Genomic DNA, 27,295 nt, shown 5'->3' with positions numbered 1-27,295 from the left:
GCAGTTTCAAGGATAAATACGCCTATTATTGACCGATACTGGAAGTAATTGGATCGATCGTGTTGGCTCAATGTCCTGCAAGTACTAAACAGATAACAATCTGTGCGTGTAGATTTTATTATAATTGCTTTAGGACAGTCACCGTAGGTTTTTTTCTATTTGGAATGCTTGTAATTAGTTTATGTATCTGTCGTACTGATATACCTTGATATATGGACTGTAATCAATCATTTCTGTATACAAAGTATTTTCTATACATAAACTGTGAGACGTTTAAGACGTCGTACCAAGTCATTTAGTTGTCTACATCGTTATCTGTTTCGATGTTTACATTTACTATGGTTACATATTCATATTATATCTTTATTAGTATATACCTATATATAACTGGATAAATGGACTGGCCCAAAAGGAAATAGAAACATGGGCAGACCAAAATAGTGATGTGCTGACGAGATCGAAAGTTTAGCTGGAAAAATTGGCTAACGACGGCAAAAAATAAAATAGGGTGGGAAATGTTGGAGGAGGCCTAGCGGACAGAGGCCGCATCTTAGATTAGTAAAATTCTATACTATTTTCTTAATTGTATGTCAATAAGATGTGGATGAATAAAGGCTTATTATTATTACTAATATTGTATAGAAATGAAGTGTCAGTAATGAATACAAGGTTTTTTTCTTAGTTTATATAACCGAGGTAAACGAGGAACCTGAACTACACGGCTTTTTATATTTCACTAATAACTGTTAATATTATATTGTGTAATACGTTTTCCTTACCCGAGCTATCGTCTTCGTAATAATCATCATCGTCGTAGTCTAAGACGGCGTGAAGCTGTGTATTGCCTCCAGTCCCCGTCTCAACTTTGGTAAAGCCTCTTGGTGTATCCGGGGGAGTAATACCACTATTACTAACCCGTTTTCCAGCCTCATTTTGCTTCCGTGAGATTGTCGGCGCTGCAGTTGTCACAGGACCGTAATTGTAGTTTTTATTCGAGTTTCCATCGAATCGACTAGATGTTTGCCCTTGGTTATCGGTTGGTTGATATGGTAAGTCCGAATAACCCGGGTATGTTGGAACCTGTGTTCCAGTTTTACCTATCCTTCTTTGTTCGTAATCGTAATCGCCAGTTGGATCATGGATGTACTGACCATTATTGTCATATTGACCACCACCTTGAACCCTTTGGTTGGGTCCTTGTACGTCGAGCCTTGAGTTCTGATATAACGGCACCTGTAGTGGGCTGTTGAAAGGGTTTAATGGTACCTCATTTTGACGTGGGTATTGAGTGAATTGATTAGGAGGTGGTAAGTAGGCTGTGCCGGCACGTTTTCGAACTTTCGGTCTTTTCTGTTGCTGATTTGACGGCGGTAGGAAGGGCTCATTGCCAGTATATTGTGAAGCGTATTCTGCTTGTTGTTCCTCTGGAGAGTATAATAAGTCGTCAAGTTCTACTCTCAGAGGTGTTGAAGAAGTCGTCACTATAGCTGGACTTGCCACATTGGCAACGGGGACCGTGAAGTTTGCCAAAGCCATTGTCTAGTCGAAATCACTTTCACAAATTAAATGACTGCTTTCGAACTGTAGAACTGCGCGGTTTTCATCATTTTTGGACACACAAAACACTACACTGCACACGGTTTTTACGATCTGAAACAAAAAAACATTCGATTTTAATCATAAATATTCTGTGGTTTTAGTGCGGGTGATAAATAATGGCAGCGTGTAGAATCTAAATGGTATAAGTGGCTATTGTCTACGCACGATACTATATTGTCATACTATAGATAGAAGCTTCGAAATAAGATGTCGCAATTGAACTCGTTCTTGAATCTCGAACAAAACGCTTATGGCTGGTTTTCCCTCAATCCGTGATATCCTTGCGACTTAACAAATGGCATTCGAATTGAAAGGCCTGAATCGTGATCATTGAATGCCGAAGTTGATGCTTTTGGACCGAATTAAGGGAAGCCCGAATGTGAATCTGCAGCATTCTATGTCCTTGTAATATTAATTGTTGACTTAACAATAACTTGATATAGATTTTGTTTTTCCTTTCATATGTAATTTATTTAACCACGACACACAGACACACACCCACACACATACACACATTTACGCACACGCACATATCCCATATGGTTCTCTTATATGTGTATTTTTATAAATACTTTTTTGTTAACGTTACAGCCTATGTAATAATGATTGTTTATTCTCACTAAATTTTGCTCTACTTTTAAGACCTTCTGTCGATCCGAAGTGGTGGAGGCCTGATGACCTGTAAAGCAGGTACTCTTACCTTTAGCAGGCATCAGCCTCACACAAACTAGCATTTTCCCTAAATAGAAGAAAGACAATTATTTATTTATAATAATATATAACTGTCACTTGTTTATGTAATAAGTTTTTATGAGAAAACTGAATAAAGATTATTATTTAAGCAAAGATTCAGAGTATGGGACTAGTATATATTGAGACAACTAACTAAATACATATATTCAACGAAAGTTTTTTGTCAGTCTCGTCTTGGTACAAGAAAATTTTTCAAGCGATTCTTCTCCGTTTGAAAGTTCATCGGATGTAGACCAGACCTTATGTATGAACTATGAACTACATGCTTAATTTTTTCTATGAACATCAGTTGGTGTAATCAATACACGACTTAAGGATAATGTTCCAAAAATGAATTGAGAATTACATCTTAATTTTCGCTAACATTTTGGTAAAGGGTCGTGTTGTCCTCGCACGTTTGACACGCGATTGTATCAAACAGTATTAAAACCACGACATAAATTCGTGAGAAGAGAAGTCTCGTGAGTTTAGCCGTGTTGATGTATGAGAAAATGCAATTAATATGCTAAATGTAGTTGCATCTGTGGTCCAATGGAAACTGAAGATTTTCTAATAACATATATTTTTTTATAGAACAGGCAAAGGGATAGGAGGCTCATCTGATTTTAGGTGATAACACCGCCCATGGACACTCAATGCCGCGAGTGCGTTGCCGGCCAAAAATAAATACAAAAAAAATTCTCCAAAAAATAAAAAAATAATTTTTGGGTTGGACACCCCTTATCACTTAGGGGTTTTAAAGATGGTATAGACTTACTGGATATGCATAAAAATCATAAGAATCGGTCGAGCCGTTTCGGAGAAGTATGGGAACGAACATTGTGACCCGAGAATTTTATGTATATTATAGTTCGTTTAACTGAACAAATTTTGTATATATAAAACAAATCTCTAAATATATAAAACCTTCAACATACTGTATACACATGGTAACATATTTTAAGTATATGTTTGACTAGCGAAGTCCCGACTACGCTCGGCTTAAATTTGTAATAGTCATATGGTATCTTGGACTTTTATTTGTCTTGTCTTCTATACAGCTGTTGGTCGTTTGTCAAGAGTTTCTGCAGCGTACACGATATATTTTTATTATTATTTTCACACCTTGGTATTCAATATCTGAGTTTTTCAAGTTACTGAAAATATACTACAGTCGCGTAGATTTAGGGCCTATTCTGCAAAAAAACAAACACATTTTTACTTTTTAAAATATCAGCGTAGAGAAGTTAGGTTAGCCTACCTTCTAATTAAGGTTATTAACCTCATAAGATACATAGTTAATAGTGAAATACATGGTAATTGCGAATAAAACCTGTAAAATCTTTAACAAATGCTCCATATTATGTAAAAAAACAGAATGTAATGTAGGTAATCGTTACGTAATAGATCAAGACAATACGATTGCATACATACGGGTCACAACTTTTTTCAATTGATTTTCTCTCGTATGTAGGTGGCTATTTAAATGAGGTGTATTGAATCAACAATTTTTGCATTTCTTTCGTCACTTTGGCACTGACGCATAAATCATTTAAAGGTCTTTTAATTTATTGTGTACTCCAACTGCCCGTCGAGAATAGAATACTAAAATATCTTAATATTATTAAATTACGTGTCACTTTGTTTGTCCGCTATGGACTCCTAAACTACCGAACCGATATTAATCAAATTTACACACCGTGTGTAGTTTGATCCAACTTAAAAGATAGGATAGCTTACATCTCAATTTATACCCGCAATGTAATTTTATTGCAAATTATTTGTTTATTATTTGACACAATTCTAACAGATGGCGCTGTGTTGAAAGTACCAACTTTTCGCAAAACCACCAAAAAAGCATGGTGGTCCCCATGACTGGTGTTCTCCTACTAGTTTGCTACTATACAATAAAACAAAAACCTTAGCCACAGCAACGCTTGGCCGAGTCTGCTAGTAGTTACATATAAATCTTCTGGGCGAATTTGATGAATTTTTGTGTGTGTTGTAGTGGATTCGTTTTACAATTAGACAGCACAACTTCTGTTGGGTCCGTTCGTTTTAATATAAATTGTCTTTTGTCAGTTTAGTCTTAGCATGCACTGCTCTTAATATAAAGTGAGTCTGTATTCGAAGTTCAACATAATATATATTATATAGCCTTCGTAAAATAAATCAAATTATAAATTGGTTTTATTCGTCTATACTTTTGCTTAACATTTCTTTAAATATATCAAACAACCTTTTTTTTTATATATGAGGTGAAAATGCGCTTACGCAGGCCCGCAGCGGAGCTTGACACGGGGACTGTGGGACTAGGTCTACACTCAAATCCCTCTGCTATTCAGAGGGGTAGCGATACCCCACCCACTAACACCTCAGCCCTTCACACGCCCTTAATATGGGCCCTCGGGGTTCGCTAGGCATTCTACCCAAGGATATCAAACAACCTTGCTTAGCACTTAGGAGGCTCTGATATCTCAAACTTGAAAAGGCGTGGTATGAAGATTCAATGAAATCTGAATCATTTTTAATTCACGGTAAGCATGCAACTTCTAGCTGTATAAGCTACTCTTACTAATTCATTCAATATATTTTTTTATTAATATAGCAGTCGGACAGGTAATATATGCGAATATTTTTTAAGTCGTTCGCTGTGACGGAAATAAAACGTGTTGATAAGTTTTATCATAGACAATCACATTTTCCTCTTCCTGTTTATTGACGTAATTAATCTAATATTATGCAATATAATATCTAGTATGCACGACCATAATACATTTTAAAAAAATGTTACTCGCTTTAAAAGGAATTGAATAAAGGATTATTAAATTGAGCTCATTTTTGACGAAGTCCTTCAGTCAAATCTCGGCTGCCACTCTTTTGACCACGTGCCACATGGATCTTTCTATGTGTGAATTGACACTAAACAGATGCAAGTAAATCGTACATGGAAGTGATTTCCTGAAGATCTGGAGTATCATTTAGAACACTCAAATCGTTCACTATTATAAATAGCGCTCTCTTAGATAAGTGGTGCTAGTTTTAGGATGTGTAATTTAGCTAAAACGAAAAAAAGATAGCTAAAAAAAGGAATTTCCCCTGAAATTGACGCCTTGGCTCCTTCCTTCCTATTCAGTCTTGCAACTATCTTTTGCAATACGTTTTCATTTATATCTCTCGCTTTTTAAATCTAGATGTTGTCTTAATGTTATCATTTGTTTTATCCATTAGAAAGAAGAACTGTTTTTAAAACATTAACAATGAAAGAAGAGAAATATGGAGCGTAGAATTTGGTCCCACACAGCGTGCTCTTGAGGACACTTGGGCAAGCCTATTCGCCAAACTATTATGTAATTATAATCAACATTATTTTTACGTCATATTCAAGCAAATTAAAAAAGCGTATTATTTATGAAGGAAGCGATAGGTGATAAAGCTTAGGCCCAAGACTTCTAGGAACTGATATTGTATCCGGATTAATAACTATACCTATTATATGACAAAAAACATACATTTTGATTTAATAAGGATATTTAATTATAACTTTTATGACCTTGTTTTCTCATATCACATTGTACGCAATTATTTTTTATGAACTTCTAATCATACATTATCGGTTTTTTATTTAACTTTTAAGCTAATTAACTATATAAATAATGAATGAGGTATATATATATTGTCATATAAAGTTTCATTATTAAATTTGAAAAAAAACTCCATAACGCAAATAATATTAACTATACTATGGGTCTCTTTCACAATGTATGGATAAAGTACCACATAGCTATGCACCACAAATTATTTGGAAGATAAACAGTGCTATTTGACACGTCTTCATCGGACTCATATATTATGATGGACTTTATGTGACGAATAGCGCTATCTGACAGTCGTGAAACGCAACAATAGTGTTTATCCTACCAATAAGTAATAAATAGCTAATTTGGAACTTATGTAGAACTTATCCGTACATCGTACCCTATATATTTAGCCTTATTTCAGAAATACAAAATATATACATTATAAATATTGTTTTTCTTAATCTACGATAACTGATTCTGTGTGCCAACGGGAAAAGGCCTCCCCCATTGTCCTCCATTTTTCCTTATTGTATACCAATCTCGTCCAGGTCTTAGTCTAGTGGAAATGGCTGGAATAACTCTACTAAGCCACACTAAACCCTTTTTATGAGACGTCCGAAACATTTGAAACCTCGATCATCCAGATCGGTAGCTCCTCCGTCTGTGGAGGTTAAAAAAAGCCTCTTTGCATTATTTTACTCAGTTAAAAGAGACGGAAAGAAAACGAAGAAGAAAAAATTGCCTTCAATAGCTTTGTCATCATAGTCCGATAAAGATTATGTATCAAAATCCAAAGTACTATTTCGCCATGGCCCACTTGAGTAATTTTAAAGCACAAGGGTCTAATAAATTGTCAATTACAAGAATGATTATAATCTCTGCTCCCAGTCTTCTATTGACTTGGGTTTTCCAAACAAAACTAACATAGCTAATGAACTTCACGCAAAATTAAACATGTAATTTATATGCAAAAGTTGCGAAAAATTATGATAAAAATCTTTAATTAGTCAAAATTTAAGTTTTTTGCAATTAAGTCGAGAATTGATATTTATTTAAAATAAATATAACACAATGGTCCATTGTTTTATTTACGTTAAATATATAATAAATAATTATTTTATATAAACGCCAATTTATATTTTATTATGTGAAAATAGTTTTTGTGAATTTGAATATAAACAAATTAAGTACGGAATTGATTGAGAATATTAACTGAGATTTTTACTTTAGTTCTTCCAGCCATGTAGACAATACCTACTAAAAGATGAGGCGTCTTCAATGTACTTAACGTTCTATAAACATAATTGTTATCAAGGTAGGTAGGTAAGGTAGGTAAGATCTTGAGGATGGTGGGATCCATTAAATTAGAAAGAAGACGGGACTTACAGTCGGTCAACTGTGGTTGTGAGCAACCCAAGTGCTCTCCGAGATCTCGGGTTCTTTCTACCTAGGGGATATGTGCAACGTCGAAGACCGAGGTAGGTTGCCAAAGGCCAGCACAGGCCAGTGTTGCACAGATCCCCGTTATCAAAGACGTTGCGCTTACTGAATGCTGTCTCCGACACTATCGACGTATACATGTTCGCAATGTGAGTTCACAGTAGCGATATTGTGTATCTGAGGTATTTATATGATACTAGTGGACCCGACAGACGTTGTCCTGCATGATATTTCAAGCAATTAGTAAAGCAAAGTATGAAAGTACCGACTGCAGCGTCATCTGGCGGGCTGATTTGTGAATCTAAACCATTCCCAGTTCCCCTTGAACACACACAAAAAATTTCATCAAAATCGGTCCAGTCGTTTGAGAGAAGTTCAGTGACATACACACTCACAGAAGAATTATATATATAAAGATTTCTTTTTTGTGAGAATATACAACCTTTCACTTAATCAGTTATTTTTTAGTTTAATCGAAACTGACCTGATAAGTCCACCAAGTGTGAGATACAAATGGACTTGAACTTATAATATAACGAATTATACAAAAATCCCATGTCGAGCAAGGTTAGTATACATCACGAATTATCTATTAAAAGGTCAGAAAAGGCGACCTAGGCATTCAAAGTTATGTTAGGAGTTTACCAAAAACAGTTAAATATCACAATGTCAGTCACGTGACCTTGTTAAGTCGAGTACCATGTACTCTTCCCAGTCGTATTCTTCATTGCTGAAGGTCGTATGTAAGGTTCCTGCTACCTTGCTAATGATATCTCTTCATTTTGTTCGGTCTGTAGCTCCCCTTAGAACAGCTGTATTGGGGAGACCGGTGAGAATCGTGAATTGGTCCAACCAGCGGGTTGGCGATCTGCCCCGCGGCCTTTTGCCTTCCACCTTGCCGACGACAACCAGCTTGTCCAGGTTATCTGGTTCGCGACGGGCGATAGGACCAAAGTGAATAACTCTTATGTAGCATATTGTTGAGACTTGAGAGTCGCATCGCATCGCTGTTATAACGACCGCCGACATGGTGTAGAAACCGGAAGTCCAGAGTTATACAGGAAAATAATCGCTACCTAAACGTTATTAGCGGGAGGCGGGTTCACGCCTATAATATTAGTAGCAAACACCTTAAACAACATCTAGGGACCTTTTACAAAGATGCTGAGAAAGTTCAAAAGTTGATACCCAATATCATATAAGAGTGTAATAGGACTTTAAGTATGATAACAGTTTAAAAACATAGTAGCAACGCCCCGCGGTTTCACTCGCGTACATACCGAAGTCTACTAAGTCGGACTATTGATATATTTTTGATATTATAAAAGTTTTAATTTTCTTACTTTTCTTAGTTTTTAATTAATTCCTTTCAGATTATTAGATACAAACTTACATTCGTAATCTGATTAGATTTATACATACAGAGATATACAGATTTTACTTTACAACGAATATAAAATATTTAATAAATTTTTAAATTCGTAACATCATTTGTTCTATCTGTTTTTAGCCTATGTCAGTCAGCGAAAATGCAGCTTTCTAATGGTAATGGTATGCTAAACATACATACAAAAACACAATTTTACTATAGATAAAATATGGCACGATTGTATGTTTTAAAATAACTGAAGTATACTTTGTTTTTTTTAATTTATAGTCCTTGTTTACTGACAAATAATTACCAAGTCAACTTGTAATAAATAATAATTAACTGTTAAGCCGTAATAAAATTATACTGAACTTAATTTAAGTTATAGGCAATTATGGTCGCGGTCAGCATTACAAATTTAAAACTTACAACATATCAATATAAATATGATTATACTTTTACTTATAACCATAAGTATTATTCATGTCATGTTTTCGACCACCAGGAGCAAAAAAAGTAGCTTAATAAAGTGGCGAATGTGAGCTATTAAAATGTAATAAAAATATCGAGTCAATTCAAAAGTTATACCTGTTTTACATAATGTATTGCCATGTCAGATATTGCGGATTGCGGAAGGGTCGCAAAGTATGCATAACTCGGTTGACACACCTTAAAATGTACATAGGGTTTTATTAAAACCTGATACACTAAACCTCTCTATTGTTAGATACAGGGTGCTCAACTACTTCAATAAGAAGAGACCCGGACAGTATAGATTAACTGGTAGGGATACGATAATAACGGTGAGGAAGATGAGATCCATCCGAAGACATTATTAACAAAGAAAACAAAAACATCCAAATAAATTCTTCTGAAGTCATTTAAGTTTATTTAAAAGTTTATAAAGCCTCTCTATTGAGAGCTTATCAACATTTTTATTTTTTTTAAGTAACCAAAGTCTAGGATGCACTGCCTTGTTAAGAAACAATAATAGAATAATTGAGTTTGTACCATTTTCTACAAATTGGTGAAGTAATAATTACTTAAACTCAAACTCAAAATAGAAGTTTAATTAATTCTAAAGTTACATTGACTACCAGTTCGCAAGTCAAGGGCGTAGAGCGGGCAGGAAGAACTGGCAAGAAACTTTCCGCCACTCTTTCTAATCGCTAAGTTTTGAGTCATACAAATTGTTTAAACGGAAACAAACAATCCTAAGGATTAGGATCATTTAAATATTCGTCAAATTTATTAAATGCTTCATTGATTAACTTATGTTTATCGAGAGCCTTGAATTTATTTAGTGATAATTTGAGATTAAAGGTCCTTGCTCATCCCTCATCGAAAGTCAAGTTAATTTTAGTCCTATGACATATTAGCGGATGTAAAAATACATCAGTACCCAATTATGGTAGAAGAACTACATTCTATATGAAGATATGCAGCTAATAGAATTAACCAGTTATAGATATAATTATTATAACGACATTAAAATCTGTGGCTTCCGATTCGCGTTAACCTGAATGTGTTAACATTGAGAAATATTATTTAGTGGTGATTACGAATTTGGTAATTGGTAATTTTTAAATTAATATGGTAACATATACATATTTTATTGCTTGTATTTGATTAGAAGCGCGTTGAAAAATAAGCTACACAGACTCTTAGTAATAGTAAATCCCCAGATTTCTTTATAAGTTTCGTGATCACTGTTGTTTCTAATAGACAAGTACGGGATCACCCTTCTGTACCAGACGCACGACGTCGGATTCCTGGCGAGTTTCCTTCAAACTCAAACATCGTTATTATAGGTAAACAAGTACACTTATGAATCGCCAAAAAGAAGTTAAATCAATTTCAAATGTACATTTACTACCAGTTCGCAAGTCAAGGGCGTAGAGTGGGTAAGAAGAACTGGCAAGAAACTTTCCGCCACTCTTTTTAATTGCCAAGTATTGTGTTCAAGTTATAAGCGAGTGTTAGCGTATGGGTGCTCATGGGGCTGAGTTGAGAGCCGCGGTACTTGGTAACTGCTCAAATTTCAGATATGGTAGAACAAAAAGTAATAAGAAAGTCAATTGCATTCTAGCCCGCCAGAATGCAAAAGCAACCCCGGAGCCTCTCTAACGGGGTCTGCTCACCCAGTCTCTGAATAGCAGAGATACTGGTGTCTGTGTCGGGTCCCACACACCCCAGCTACTATCGGGAGTAGGGCATACGCAAGACTATTCCCACATAGAATATAAAAAATATAATTGCAGTATCTCTTAAAATATACTGCGTCTAAGCAATATATAACATTGAGAAATTCGTAACCTTTAGAGAATTAATTAAAATGTACTTTAAAATACAAGTGACCTTTCACTTTTAACTTAAAAAACTTGTACGATTCATTTAACTATTTAAGGTTCTGCCACACTAGCGACAACCGCTGTGGATCTTTAATTTATCCAAGGCTAACTGGGAGAACCTAGATTCGATTCTTGATACTTGGATTATTAATTTCACGTGTGTTTTATTTAGATAAACAGTCGTGCCCCAGAAACTATAATAGTTTTCATTTCACGAAGACTCTTAAGAAAATCCATATTGTACCCCATTTTTTTTAAATAAATAATACCTATTCTACTCCTTTGCCATTGTGACCAGGGACTTTTTCTATCTCTAAACTTCCCATCACACGTCTCGCGAAATACGCCTCGGCTACATCGGTAATATTTTTGCTTACAATATTCATGGGCGAGCCGGGGCGCAATTCCTCTCGAGACCCGTTCTTTCAGTTTTGTTTGCCGCCTTAATATATTAAACAATTTTCCACTTTTTTACAAGAACCGTTCCTGGCACGATCTGTGCTTTATTAACATGTCCTGTAGGCCGTTACGGTCTACAGTGCGGTATACCCCATTTTACCTAACATTCGAAGGTGTGTAAATTTCTTTAGGTTTTAGTTGTTTATTTGTACAGACATATAAACAGGTAAAGTCATCGACACATCACGGAAGATGACGTGTGGGTGTTAATTTTTAAAACCACAAATTTGCTCAACACGGGCTTTCGCTTTGTTCCATTGACCAAGATACTAGATAACAAATATTAAAAGGTGTTGTAGGCTCAGCAAATTCACCGCATATTAAAGAAAGCAAAAGTAAAATAAATCAAGTTATTTCCGTAAATATGCCTTATGGGTAATTCCAATCCGCGCTTGTTCTTTTTTCTCTTGAAGTCGTACTTAGCAAACAACAACAACAACAAGCTTTTTCTTATTTGGAAATAACCTAATATTAGCTCAATAATAATTTGGAGCTTTAACCTATAATAATATTTGTTTTAAATTGCCTGAATTTGTTAATAAATAAAGGTTTTTTAAACACTATTAAAAAGTTAGGTAACCTTTTACGCGAGTAATAAGTTATGGATAAATAGTGTTGTATTTTAAAAACGCGAGTAAAAATTTTGAATTTGAAGCTTTATTTGAAATTGTGTGTAAAGTTAATAATAACAGTACTTTATCCTTAAAGTAAGTCATAATAATTTTATATTATGTCTGCTACTGGTAATAAAATCATTATTGTAATTCAGAACAGAAGTTTATTAAATCGTTTCAGTTATGAATGACCTTATCCGACGTGTTCATATAAAATAATTATATTTCGTTGTAATTAAAAGGTATGGTGCGGAAGTCTACAAGTATGACATTTAAAGATTTCAGAGCATAAAGTCGGGATTATTTATTTACTAACAGCAGACATATTTAAAATAGACATTTAATGGTTAATACGTATAAAATATTACGTTTTAGTTTTCCTTTTTTTAACTAAATAGAACATAGAACAGAGTGTGTTCCCTTTAATAGAGAATGTAAGTAGTGTTATTGGACTATGTTAACAATCGTTTAGTGAATTAGGTTAGACTTAAATTATTTATTAGTCTTAATTTAGGTTTCATCGTAATGTTATAATGTCTTAGTAAAGATACATGTGGGTCAGTAAATTGATTTCCCAACAATAAAAAAAGGCTTTTGTATATTTATTTATAAACACATTGTTGCATTAATAGTACATAAGGTAAAATAAATTATTAAGGAGGCAACAGTCGGTCTTATCGTTAACAAGCGATCTTTCAGACAAACCTACTAAGGAAACAGGAAATACTAAGGGTGAAGGGCAGACCTAAATAGCGTTCGTATAAGACTTTGGTGTCTGTCTATCACCCCGCATGATTGTAGAAGAAAGTATTATTGAAATGTATGGATACATAATTAGCATAAATAGAAATTGAATATTTTGTATTTTTCCGTCTTGTGTCATTCATAACATAGTGACAACATAGGGATACATTTATGAATACAATTGTATAGGCATTATTATTAATCGTGGATTTTTTTATATAACAGGGGCAAACGGGCTAAGTAACGTGCTTAGCACACACATTGTCAGAAGGCTCGCAAGTGCGTGGCCCGACTTTTAAGAATTGGTACCTTTCTTGAAGGACTCTAAGTCGAATTACTTCGAAAATACTTAAGTGGGTTCCACATAGTAGTGGTGCGCGACAAAAACTTAAAAAAGCTCAGTTGTGAAACGACACGTCGAGATGATACAGGTGGTATTTCGTAATCTGCCTTAACGTTTGATGATGAAACTCAGCGACGATAAAGTTAGTAAGGTTTTGTTGCCATGGTTACAATAATTTAAAAATAGTAAAAGTAACTTCGCCCTCTTTTATAAGACTTTAAACTAAGATTATCTTTAAACATAGACGAGCCTTCCTAACGCGTTAAGGGATAGGTTTAAATCTATTTTTCTCAATAAGCGTAACTCGTTTGTGTCACACTTCGCTTCATTAATCTTTACGAATATTACGCGATAATTTGTTAATAACCAAAACTTGCCACATTATGAGGAAATTACCCATGTGGAAATAATTATAGTTTGTACGGTGACTGCTATCAAAATCAAGCAAATCATTAACAGATATTAAGATAGACATCTGATTGATCCAATTCGTTTAAAACGTACGGGAGGATTAGCCTAGCGTGATAAGGGTGATTTAGAAACGAGACAGTGAATCATGTCATATGTCAAAATGACGTTTATCATTGTTCAGAGATGTCCGAAGTTCAACATAAGCTTACTGAGGCCTAGAACTAAACTAAACTAAGCTACTATTTTTATAATCAGTGTACGGTCAGAAAGTGATTAATTCCTACCTTTTAGATCTGATACAATTTTATAAGGTCTAATTTAAATTATATTTGCTACTCCTTTAAAAGGGGAAAGTCTCCTGAAATACAGTTTTCACTTATCAGATGTCAGAAATATTTTCTGGTTCTTTCAAAATTATTAGTTACGAAAAAATTGGGGCAATCTAAAGAATCTTGTGTAGTAATAATATTATTTATATCTATAAAATTACGACAGGCCCTACATAAAACCAGATTAAGATTCAATAATTATTAAAAGTTATGAACTGATTACGAAATTATTTCATAAGGTCAATTCACTCTATCAAGGTGTATATATATTTAAAATGATTAGTTACTTTTCTATTTATTAGTTTTTAATTATTATTATTACTATGTAGGTTAATATAATATCAAAGATAATACTAAGTTTGTATTCAACTTCAACAATAGGATAATAAGGAAATAAATAAGTAAACTGTAGCTCAGGCTTCTTTTAATATGTAACAGACATATTTAAATATATAACAGATATATTTAAATATGTAACAGACATATTTAAATATGTAACAGACATATTTAATGAAGCCTGAGTCAGTTTGTCGTTTTAGTTAATGTTAGGAGACTGTATATATGAGATGTATTAATGACCAGCTTCTACTCGAAAATAAAGCTGTTCTTGTCGTTAAGTATATTTAAAGTTTAATATTTCTTTTGTGTTTACGGCAAAAAAAGGCGTATACATTTTTATAGTAAGCAAATATTTTAATAATATATTTTGGCACTAAGCCATTTAAAAACTGTAATTAAATCCTGCCACCGTTTTACTAATAACTAAGTATCTATTTTAAATAATTGAGTCGAATTCGTACTACTAAAAAGGTCATTTTATTGACATATGATCATATAATATGTGTAAATAATTACAATCAATGTATTGATTTTAAATATTTACAGAAGTCTAGTCTATGACATAATATAATGGCGCGTCTAAACGGGCCATGTTTTGCTGCAATTGATGGCTGCAACACTGTGGCCGGCAACATTGCAAACAATAGCAGCCACACTATGCAATATTGCAGTAATGTCCCGGCCATATAGCCAAACATGTTTTGTATAGCCACATATGGCCGATGTTGCCCCGATGGGTGGCCGGACGATCGCTAGGCTATCGAATTCAACTGCAATATTGCACAGCCAGTTCTCGTGTTGTTTCAGTCACTCTCTTTGTTATGGCACAGTGTATCCTTTTCTACGCGACATGACGTTTGCTATGAGTGAAGTGTGCCTGTTGCTATATTCTGTGTTTTGCGATCAGCTGTATTTGACGTTAGATTACTACGTAAAAATGACTGGTTTTGACATTCTAGTTCTTGAATAATTTATTATCCAGACTTATTTCTAGACTCAAATTGTCTACAGATTCACGCCTATTTAAGTAAGGTCGAATCCACAATCTCTTCTTTTTCTGTTTCTTTTTTAAAACAATATAAGCTGCTGCGACAAGTGTGATTTCGTCAGCCATTGTTACCGGTTTGTGTGGCCCGTTTAGGAGTCTGCATCATGGGCCATACTATTGCAGACATATTGCAACACATTGCCCAGCCATAGATTGTTCGGCCATCAGCTGCATTCAAATATTTTTGTAATGGCCGGGCAATTAGTAGCCAAAAGTGCAGCCATCAATTGCAGCAAAACATGGCCCGTTTAGACGCGCCATAAGCACAATTCTTCGCAAATATTTGAATGTTTAGAAAAAACTTCTTGTCATTAAACTTCAGAATGCTCCTTCCACAAAGCAGTACTAAATTCTTATCTATCATTAAATCTCTATTGGTATTTTACGTGAGATAATCTTTTTTTTTAAAGACAATTCACATCAATTGACCTAGTCCCATGCTAAGCTGGTGAAGCTTGTGTTATGGGTATTAGGCAACGGATATACATACATATTATAGATATATAGACATATAAATACATATTTAAACACCCAAGACCTAAGCACAACACCAATTGCTCATCACATCGATGTTCGTCTCAGCCGGGGATCGAACCCGGGACCCATGGATTCGCAGTCAGGGGTACTAACCACTAGACCAATGAGTCGTCAATCATATTATAGCATAGAGACAGATGAACATTCTTTGCCATGCTTTAGGTAGTACGGGAGATTTCAATACGTCGTCCGTAGGTCGGTATTGAAAACTCGAAAACGGCAACGTTACGTTACGTTTAAGGTTCAACGCTTAAACGTGTGAAGAAAGCAGACAAGTTCTCGTTACTCTAATATTTTTATTATAATTTAATTTTAGGGATTTTTATATTTATGCTGCATGCCTTAAAAGTGCAACAGATAAGAAAGGTAATGTAACATATATGTAATTGTATTTTTAAACTGTATCGTATTTGGAATAATTACACTTAGGTCGACACTATTATACTATATGTCATCGTTAATATTACGTAGAATATTTACGTAAACTTTGCCTTGAGAAAAATTTATTCAACATAATTTATTTTAGCTAAAATAAAGCAGGCATTTTATTCATAACATGTAACAATAAATATTAAAAAAACTAACATTAAGCTAGTTTTTTTATTTAATGTATTCTGCTCACGAGTTATTTAAAAATAAATTTGTAAAACATATAAATACCTTAAAAGTCCAGAGGTCCAAATCAAAAAGTTCACCAATAAACTTTATAAATCGTAACACTATCGCGGCAAGTAGGCGTGCGCTCGACGCACAGTTTTCGCGGTAACTGGGCGAATGCTGTGTGAAGTTAGAAGTACCTTTTACCAAGTTGACAGTCAGTGTCAGTGGTCACTGCTAAATGTAATTGAAATAAACTTCCGATCAAGCCGCAACAAGTTTATCGTTATATTGGCATTAATGTGGAATTTTATAATAGTGCCTACACCTCAAATAATGACTGATAGATTTGTAACCTAAAATATTCAATTAATTACATTCCAGAGAAAAGATCAAAAGGCCGCAATATTCATTGATTGTGTATAGAAGTAGACACATAGAGTGTACGTTCCTTATATACTTATTGGAGTGGCTTAGTTATATATTATTTTAGTCTAAAATTGGCCATGCATGGGCTGTAAATAAATAAATTATGTATCCCGAGGTCTGAAATCACCAAAATTTTCCAAATTCCGTCTGCAAAACCAACCTAGGAGTTCCGGCACCTCTTTTTCGAATTCTTCGCGATAACGGATTAAACAGTACTTATGTATAGTATTGTCTTTTATTGAAATAACTTTTAGACATAGAAAAACACTTTTTTAACGGATTTGAAGTTATGTTTTATTATTAATTGTAAATTTACAATAAAACATAACTTCAAATCCGTTAAAAAAGTGTTTTTCTAGTACTTATGTATTCGATAGTGGGCTGATCAATTTTAAAGAAAGCTTTCTGTATTGTTATTCTTTCCTGTGTTTCAAGTTGAAATGTAGTTTTTGTCATACATTTTAGATAAAAGAGTTTGTAACATATACCGTAGATAAATTATTATGTATTATGTGGTAAACTTAAATAAATAAATGTATAAATATCGTATGCTTTATGTTTTATATGAGTTTAACTCGTAAAATATATCAAAACACCCAAAGTCTAGGGTGATAGGTGAAAGGATAATAGAGCCCGGGTGGAGTGTAGATTCCTTTTGAAAACCGATATAAAGAAGAATCAAAACGGACTGGAAAAACCTAACCAAGCCCGCGATACATATTCATGTCATCGTAATTTCTTAGTCACGAAAGACGTCCAAGAGCGGATATGTCTTAATCCGGGAATAACACACGATAATATACCGGGTTCTACGAGTATACTTTGAAAAAAAAATCTTAAAGGTTGTTGTTGGTAGCCCTCTCAGCCAATCATTTTTAGTAGTTTTATTATATATACAGAATTGTAAAGGCATATCTTGTCGCCTTTATTAATTACTATAGTCACGTGCGATTGATAAGGCAGTAAAGCTAATAGTATTAATATCAATAGGAAAAGAAATTGGGTATTAAGTTTCAATAAGAGAGTGACACTGACCCAACCTAAGATACCAGGAGATTTTGGAATATATAAAATAATATTTTGCTTCCATTGCATTGATTTCCATAAATTTTACAATAATTAAGAAATTTGATAGTTATTTAAAACAATAATTAAATAAACATTAATTAATAGCGGCGCATCAAAAGATATTTATAGGTTTATAAACAGCAATATAACGGTAATGGTAATTAATTAATCATTATTTAATTACAAGAATTTTGCATTTCATTTTTATTACAAAATCGTAATATGTATATTTTTATGTCTCTGTTGAGTGTACACACTAAAATATACATATATACACAGTGAATGAAGGATATATTGAGGGTTATATAGAGATAAATCATCTACAGGTCATAGGTCCTGGCAGGAAACTATTAACTACATCAAAGATCCCTCAAAGATTTAAAAATCAAGCAAATGTTCTTAACTTTGGAATTTTTGACGCATTTTGTTTCCATAGGTTTACATTACTAACGAAAATAATAACACTTGTACTTACTATTTCTATCCTTATATATATATTTATGTGTGTTAGTAATATACATTTATGTCAATTCATGACAGATGAAAATGTATGCTTCTATAATGCTTATTACATATAAATAAATATAGTAGTTACATATAAATAGTATAATTAATTATTTTTTTTAGATATACAATTGTTATGCTATCGTTAGAGATATTATTGTATATATTATATTATATATATTATCTATATTATATGTTCCATTAGTTTTGTCTAAATAACTTTATTTCTATGTATTTTTGCACTTTTTTCTTACCTTACCTATTTTTCTTTCTTACAGTGGTTGCCTGGAAAAGATCGCTCAAAAGCGACAAGGCCGCCAACTGCGCTCCTTTTCATTTAATTATATCAATTGTATTATATTTCTGTACATAATAGTGTTAATAAATTTATATATCCTCTGAGATTATATAGCATTTGCCAAGGATAGGTATATATTTACATAAAATAAAAATACTATTAGCAAATTTGTGAAAGGGTTGAATACCGTGTAATTAAGTTAGATACACTACCATTGTTCTAACAGCGCAAAAAATCTCGAATGTCATCTACAGAGATAAGTATTATTATCCTAGCATGCTATCAAAACTGTACACTGTATTAAAAGATGTTGCACAGAAACCGATGGAAAGAGATCGTCCGCTCCAGCCTTGCGATTCTGTAACTCACTTTTCGAACTCTCACAGCGGTTGTCGCAGCGGCGGACGAGCTCAAATCAGTCGTAAAGCAGTCATTTTACGATTTAGCATTCTGATAAGGAGAGTGTGAGGAGAGCTTGTAGTTTATTGTTTTATGTGAGTTCGAAAAGTGAGTTACAGAATCGCAAGGCTGATGTTTCCTAGCTGACCACAACGTTTAGATGTGAATTACCGACCGAAGTGAAATCTTACAATTTCCCCTCAGCTTAAACGCTGAAATGAAAACTTAGAGTTGCATTCCGCATTAATTTTCGATCTGTTTAATAAAAAGATAAATTACGTGTAGTTTTGTATTACTACACTATACTTTGCTTTATGGTGTTCAATTCAGGTATCCCAGGTTCGATTTTAACAAATTTCTTTGTGAAACAATCGATTAACATGCCATGATTTTAAAACCCCATGCTTCATGGGACTTAACAGTCTATTCCACTATTAAAAAAATATTTTTTTTAATATATTTTATTATGAAATATTCTATATTTTTTTCACATTATCATTTCATTTTTTTTCATTTCATTGCGAGTTAATGGCAACCGATGTAAATTTAAAAAACAGTTAAGGTGATTAGGTCATCTACCATAATTAGAGCAATATAACTAGCAATTTACTAGTAGCGAAGGTCAAATTTTTTGCTATTCAGGATTTTGCAGACAATTAGGTCATAGGTTGAACGCAAAAACACATATGAGTGTCAAGGTGCGAGAATATATTGTTTTAACTCTGAAATGTACAAACAAACATTTGTATACAAATTTTCATGAGTATCACAAATAGACGAAACATTACTAGTCTGGACTGCCTCGCTCGGTCTCGAACTTTTAAAATGGAACTCAATAAAGCCATTTTAAAAGATCGCTACTTGGTTGTTACATATGTTAGTTATTTCAACTATGTATTTGCGTGTTGCTCCCGTGAGAATGTAAGTGCGTGCTCCTATTTCACCATACATACTGCTGATAGAGGACAAATCTTTGTTTTTTTTCCTTAGTAGGGTTGCCTGGAAGAGATCGTTTGTTAGCGATAAGGCCGTTGCATCCCTTATAATTTTTATGTGTTATTTGTTTCTCTATAAATGTAACTATTGTTACAAAACGATATAAAAATTTATCAACAAACTGATTAATTTCCACCAACCAATATAAACTAACAGGCATGTACCTAACAACAATTGTCTTGGCTAATTTAAATACCTTAAACATTATAAAACGCGTATCCAATCACGATTTCCTTTATCCTCACGTTGTCAAGTCCACTTAGCAATCTAATTTGTTAAACAATAGGGCATAATACGCATAAACTATTATACGTAGAGTAAAAAAGTTACCTACAATTGTCTGTTGAACTTGTTGCTTGACAATGATATTCCATGACATTAAATTAGTCTGCATATTGTAATTAGCACGGGATTTCCGTTCGAGATTTGCTTCCGTCTTCATGGGGATTTCTAGATTCTCTATACGAATCCGCTCTCAGTTCGGACGGTAATTTTTTGTGTTTCTCTACGAATTTCTGTTTGAATTGTGTAAAACGTGTGTAATAAAAAATAAGAATATGATCTAAGCGAAGTTAGAATATTATATAAATACATTTATAATTGCTTTAAAATTTAAGGAAATTATGTAATAGTACAGTAGTATATTTCTCTATTATAATTTCATAAAAAAAACTTTTATCGTATACTGTAAACTAAACGTAATATTTTATGTATCTTCTCATCCTCATACACTTTTGTAACTTATTTTGACTCATAGAAGAATAAATAAATTTAAATAAAGTGTAGAATTATAATAATTTATGTTCTTTACTGTGCTAATATTTATTTTCAATAACTTATAATAATGATGAGACTTTCATTAGTGCACATATTTTTTTTCTTTTTGTGACGTTCATAAGTGTACAAGAATAAATGCTTTTTGACTTTTATATGATTAAATTAATTTTCATATGATTTGACTTTGTCTTCGTTGTTGACTTAGACGTTTGTGCAATGTGACGTCATTATTTGACCACTAAAACAACCGCGTCGCTCAAAAATTAAAGTGATGTAATACCTTTTCCTACCTAAATGATTTATGTATTAGATGTGTCGAATATTTGTCCTATATGGAATATTATATTCGCTGAAACGTGGTCGCTAATATCGTCGGTACTATACTGGAGATGTGATGTTGAAGACTGGTCCTAACAATACTATGGATGGATTTTCGGTTACAACACTTTAGGCACATCTTCTTGGAGAGATAAACCACTCTTCTAGGTGTGTGTGTATCTTCTGTTGAGGATTGCGGCGGTGGAGTTAGCTAGTGCAACAACCAGGTCTAATCTGCAATATTGCTTTTGAGATGCGCAATGGAGATCTGTGTGCTATGTGGACCAGAACACGATTAATCTGAATATAAGTAGGTACAAGTCTAAGAAAACATCTTTTTAACGTAACAACAATCAGAAACGTTTAAAAAATACATGCAAATTCCCTATAAGACACAATGTATAGAGTGGGAATCGGTACTTATGGGTTTTACGAGATGACGTCGAGCTGCAAGCAGAAAATAATATAAAAAACTGCTTGAGTCACTGAAATTGTTTGTTATTTTGATGAGGCTGTGATGAATCACTTGAAAAAGTGTCGTGCAACGTGGTTCACAAGGCTAAACGTAAACTGTTAAGATATCTGTACATATATTAAAAAAGTTTTTTATAGAATTATTTATTGTTGTTTGATTGATTTTATTGTAACTTGAAGCACGAGATGCAACAAGTATTTAAAGATTAAAAATATTTAAAAAAAATACTTCTAGCGTATTTACCATGGAGAGTGTTCAGATTTGTTTCGATTAATACATGCAGCTGTGTTTCATAGGACATCGACGCATTTGAAATTCCACCCATATCAGCGATGTCCATCTGTGGCAGTTTTGTGCCGTGTACGGTACGCTTCCTAAAAGGCCAGTAACGCAATCGCGAGCCCTCCGGCATTGAGTGTCCATGCGGTATCACTAAACATCAGGTGAGCCCCTGCCCGTTTGCCCCAGCTCTACAAAAAAAACAAATTGTTTATAGATTATAATTTATTTATTTATTGAAAAAATACGAAAAAAACAAAGAAATTACAAGTACTGATTATTAGGAATAACAAATTGCAGCAAAAATCTTTTATTTGGCCATAAAAATAAACATCTTTCTTGAAATGACGCGAAGTTTGCACGAGTCACCATAATTGTAATGAAATGTCACAACTGTCATGTCAACACACGCAAATAACTTTATGACTATATCGAACAATTAGTAATTGTGTCATGATATCAATGTTGGTATGCAACATATGATTTGATTAATGGCAAATATAAATACTATTTTATCGTAATTAATTTTATAAATGCGAAATTGTCTATGCGTAATTATGACTTTTAAGATTACTTTGTAATCTATTTCTACCCTGCAAACACTAAATAAAGTCGTATTAAACATAAAACTATAAACAAAAACTAAATTTAATTAGTAAAGTATGTGTATATTATAAATAATAAGCCATAAAATTGTTTATTTCAAACAATTGTTTGTATAAACACAAACAATGCTTCGAAATATATTCTTTCTCCCTCTTCTACGCTTTTTCCCTCTCCTACATCCTCGTTCCGCAATTTTATTTTAAAATGTATGTAATTAATCTAAATATAAAATAATATCTGTTTCCAATTTCGCTTATTCATTTTTGTTGTGATTATTATTGTCAGGTTCTTATCAAAGAAAAATGGTTGAACGGAAAATACCACATAACTGTCAGTTATTTGAAATAACTGTCAGCGATTGACAGAATGCACGCTGCAAATCTTTTAACACAGATCATAGAGCATTACAATCATAAACATTATGTTTTTGAACATATTCATAGTTAAGACAGGACGTCTTTAGACTCAACTAGTACTAGAAAAAACTCAAGTAAGAAAGACTTGCTTAAGTTTAATAATTTCTGTAATTTATCATAAGAAATAAAATGATCTAGATATGACAGTTCAATTATAATTTAATACCAAGAAAACTATTTCTCAGAACTGAAAAGCAGTTAAACCGGTCGAGTAAAACGTGATTTATATAAGTACTTGTTTGGCGCCAAAATGTAGGTTATAAGGGATATGGGGTAATTTGATTTTAATTTCTACATTTAACCAAAGAGTTTGTATGCATAACGAGTCTTATACGATATATGTATATACATACACAGAAACAATTTCTAATAGTAGATTACAGTAGCGATTACAATTCAAGACTTTTACCCTATATTCAAACTACAATTAAAAAAACATATTTTCATAACAAATCCTCCTAGAATTTATGACTGTTTGAGTACATCTTTGTTTTGCATTTTCTTTTCCGAACTAGCGAACTGTGGAATCGACTCCCGGTGGGGGTCTTCCCTGATAGATACGACCTTCAACTATTAAAACTTAGAGTGTACACTACTCTCAAAGGCCGGCAACGCATTCACTAAAAATGGGTGTCTATGGGCTGCGATGACTGCCCTTTTTGGGCGTCCAGTAGGCTTGTTTTCCCAATATTAAATAAAAAAAAACTCACTATGAAATGAATTTTTAACAACAAATATATCAATAGATTTTTTAATATAAGTAACCATTTCTTATTCAATTTCATCTTGTTTCCTCGTTGTCAACCACTATGAAAATGTTACGATTTTTATAGTGCATAATACGTGCATTTATTCAACTGTTTAAATACTCCGTTGGAATATCGCTTTCGGCTTTAAGTGCCTGTACGGCTCAGCTCGGTCTGTATGTTTGGTCAAATATACGGACCACATACACAATACATGCCTTTTTTTTTAAACTTTTTACTAAATTCTATTGGAAGTATATCAATTAAAAAGCGAAAAATATGACCCAAATATTATTTATTTTTAGTATTAACTTTCATCATGTGATTAAAATTCGAAATATTAATTAGAAAGACATTCCCTTTCTACAAAGTATACTTTACCATAGGTAGGTCACTCACGCAGCCACTGTTCATGCCGCTGCAGAACCATTGTTAGCTGACTAGCGATATTGCAGCAAATAGTATTTAGGGCCTCGGCCTCAGCAGGAATATTAAGAACTGAGTTCAACTATAGTATTACACTTATGTATATTATTTCCTGGATTTCAATAACATAAACAACATTTATACTAAAAGCTGGGTTTTTAATTCCTCGGAAGTGAAATAAAAAAGTCAAATAAAAATTACCAATAATTAAAATTGCAGTATTAATCGCTCTAGATTATGACCCTTGGTTATGACTCAAGTGATAGCAAGGTACTAAAATGACAAGGTCAACATTCTTGTATGAATTCTTTCGATCGTGATTTATCGTAAAGCTATTTTATTTAACGATTTTATTTAAGATATGTACCTTAGCAGATCTGTGATAGAAGTTATCGTCATACTAGGTCATACATATCAAAATTTTGGTAAATGTTACTTAAGAGCAGAAGGATATTAAAATATTTCGAGTGCTATAGCAGTGGTGAGGGAGAGAAAATATGACACGTAGAGTTATGTTAATAATGTTATAATTTCGTGTTAAGAAATTATATTTTTTAAATCATCAGTATCTTCCAAAAGACAGCGACTGTGATTTCGACTTCAATATTGCTTTTGTAACGCGGTATTCCGAGGTTGCGACATCAGAGTTACGGACATTGAGAGAACTACATTAAAATTGTATACAAAACCATCAAGCCGGTTGCAGACCGAAAACTAAGCTATGCCAAGGCTAAACTAAGCTATGCCAAGCAAGCTAGGCTAAGCTAAGCTAGAAATAAATAGCGTGCACACCAACAGCTAAGCCAAAGCTCAGTCAGTGTAGCGAAAGATGTGCAAAGGGTGTGCGGGGTAGCGGGTGGGGCTTAGCTTAGCTCGTGTAGCTGCGCATCGGCATACACAACTAACTTAGCTGCGCATATTTTACTTAGCTAACATAGCTTAGTTCGCATAGTTTGCGGTCTGCACACAAGTATGGAAAACTACGTCAGCTATGCGAGCTAAGCTAAACTAACTTAGCTTAGCTCTTGGTCTGCAACCCGTATCAGGATCGCTATTCCTACTGGAAGTGAGAGTTTTGGCAACGTTATCTTGTTCGATTCAAACACAGACAAAGATTCAATATTTTCGAATTAAACGAAATTTAAATTTCGAAGCTTGCCGCTTGCAAGCTTGCAAGCTAATAAGAAAAAACATGCCAAATGATAAACTATATATAAAATACGTGTTGAAATTTGTTTTATTTTAACATTTTACTGTCACATCTAAAAGTAGTAACAATAATATGAATTGGACTAACGTATATGCCTGTTCCGTGTCGAGTTATGAATTATTTAATCTGGTTTTATATCAACACGATTTTGATCCGGTAGCTGAACAAGTGATTAGACATGAAATTTAATTCCTTGTTTTATTTAAAGGTGTCATTTCGATACATGCGGTTATTTATACAAATACTGGTTATTGTAGAGCTTTTGGATGAATGCATTAAATTATTACTTTATGTTCTTCTAGTACTACTATAACACCCTATAGGTATGTTATTTAAAGCTGGCGGCTTCAACACATTTACACTTTGTGCTTGTGTAGTGTCTGTGAATAAGCGCGAGGCGTGATGTCAAAGTCTGTCAAACTGAAATACAATCACAAATACATCATGAAAAGTCTGTCCGTCTCTCTCGCGCTCGGTCAAGCTTATGAGTATAAAAGAGACAGTTATTGTTTTGCTATTGCTACTGTTTATGTTGATCTTTACTATACATGTTGATCTTTTTTCAAACATTACCAGGGCAATCTCGTGAAATGGTGCACAATGTTTTTAATTATTTTAAGCATTTTAATAAAAACAGTTTAATGAAAAAAAATTATATTTTATTTGACATCAGATGCTGAAAGCTGATTTGATTTATTTTTTGATTTGTTGAAAGCTGGGTTCACCACCATACTCCTGAATCAAAGCAACAGTCCAAACAATGGAAAATATTAAAAACGGCTAAGGTCGTTTTGTCGACCAACAAAGTCATGGCTAGATGGAGCGTATGTCTAAAAATGAAAAATTATTTACACGAACTACTCTTTCACGTTCTTGGCTGGCTGAACTTTTGGATCCACCTTCGTATGCACCTAATATTAATATGTATTTGACACATTTTTATTTATTTACAACCCAGCCAACCGTACTAAAACCAGAGTGGACTAAAATATATAGCTTGGCAAAAAAATCATATTTTGAAACATACTGTATGTGAAATTGCATTAGTGTGAGTACTGTGAACCCGCCAGCTTTCGATAACCGACCTATACATAGAAACTTCAGCATTTGCTTTCTGTTCCAGATCGTATATTCTATATAATATATCATCATCATCATTAATGGCTGTACAGCTCCTTATGGGCTTTAGCCTCGGTATCTTTATGGCAATTTATCTCGTGCTTCTTGCGTCCTTTACGAACACCTATAGTTTCGAGGTCCTGGAGAACTCCATCTCACCAACGCAGCCTCAGTCTGCCGCTTTTTCTCTTGCTACCAGGTTGTGAGTTCAGTGAGGACCTTGGGGTTCTGTCATCCACCGTTCGGTGCACATATCCCAACCACTCGAGCGTGTTGCATTTTATGAATTTAACGATGTTAGCGTCCTGAAGAATGTTATAAAGGTTTCATTGAAGTGAATCCGCCAAATACCGACGTCGCAAACATGGCCAAAAATTTCTCCTAGAATCTTCCGCTTGAAAATAAGGATGGCAAGCGCCTTCTTGCTGAGTTAGCTTGTTTAACAAAAGTAAGCACTGGTCGCAGCAGAGTTTTGTACAGATCAAGCTGAGAATTCGCGATCTGAAGTATTTAATATTTCGTTTTAGTTATTTGCTTACTTGTGTAGGTGATCAGGCTACTGTGTCCTTACTATCCGAAACGATTTTCTTTCGCCGGGATTCCGGAAATTCCACCATATATGATATAAGAATACCACTAAATACGGGCATGAATTAAAATATAATTTCAGACAGTATTTTCACGTATTCCATCTGAATTCCATCCGTATCACCTCGACGTCCGTCGTTCCACAACA

At 33.7% G+C, this 27,295-nt stretch overlaps 1 protein-coding gene across 1 annotated transcript in view; it reads right to left on the bottom strand.

Annotated features, from left to right (window-relative positions):
* The window catches only part of LOC125060754 (protein spaetzle 3), a 49,568-nt gene extending 32,890 nt beyond the window's left edge, over nucleotides 1-16,678 (bottom strand). The window contains exons 1-2 of the mRNA XM_047665797.1: nucleotides 16,557-16,678; nucleotides 780-1,650 (exon numbers count right to left, since the gene is read on the bottom strand). Coding sequence (XP_047521753.1) covers nucleotides 780-1,536 — 757 coding nt within the window. The 5' untranslated portion in view covers nucleotides 1,537-1,650; nucleotides 16,557-16,678. The remainder of the gene's footprint in view (nucleotides 1-779; nucleotides 1,651-16,556) is intronic.
* Nucleotides 16,679-27,295: the final 10,617 nt, after the last annotated feature.

Source organism: Pieris napi, chromosome 22, assembly GCF_905475465.1.
Source record: "Pieris napi chromosome 22, ilPieNapi1.2, whole genome shotgun sequence".
NCBI classification, from domain to species: Eukaryota; Metazoa; Arthropoda; class Insecta; order Lepidoptera; family Pieridae; genus Pieris; species Pieris napi.
The sequence above is the reverse complement of the archived record's forward strand: the minus strand, read 5'-3'. Positions and strand labels throughout refer to the sequence as shown.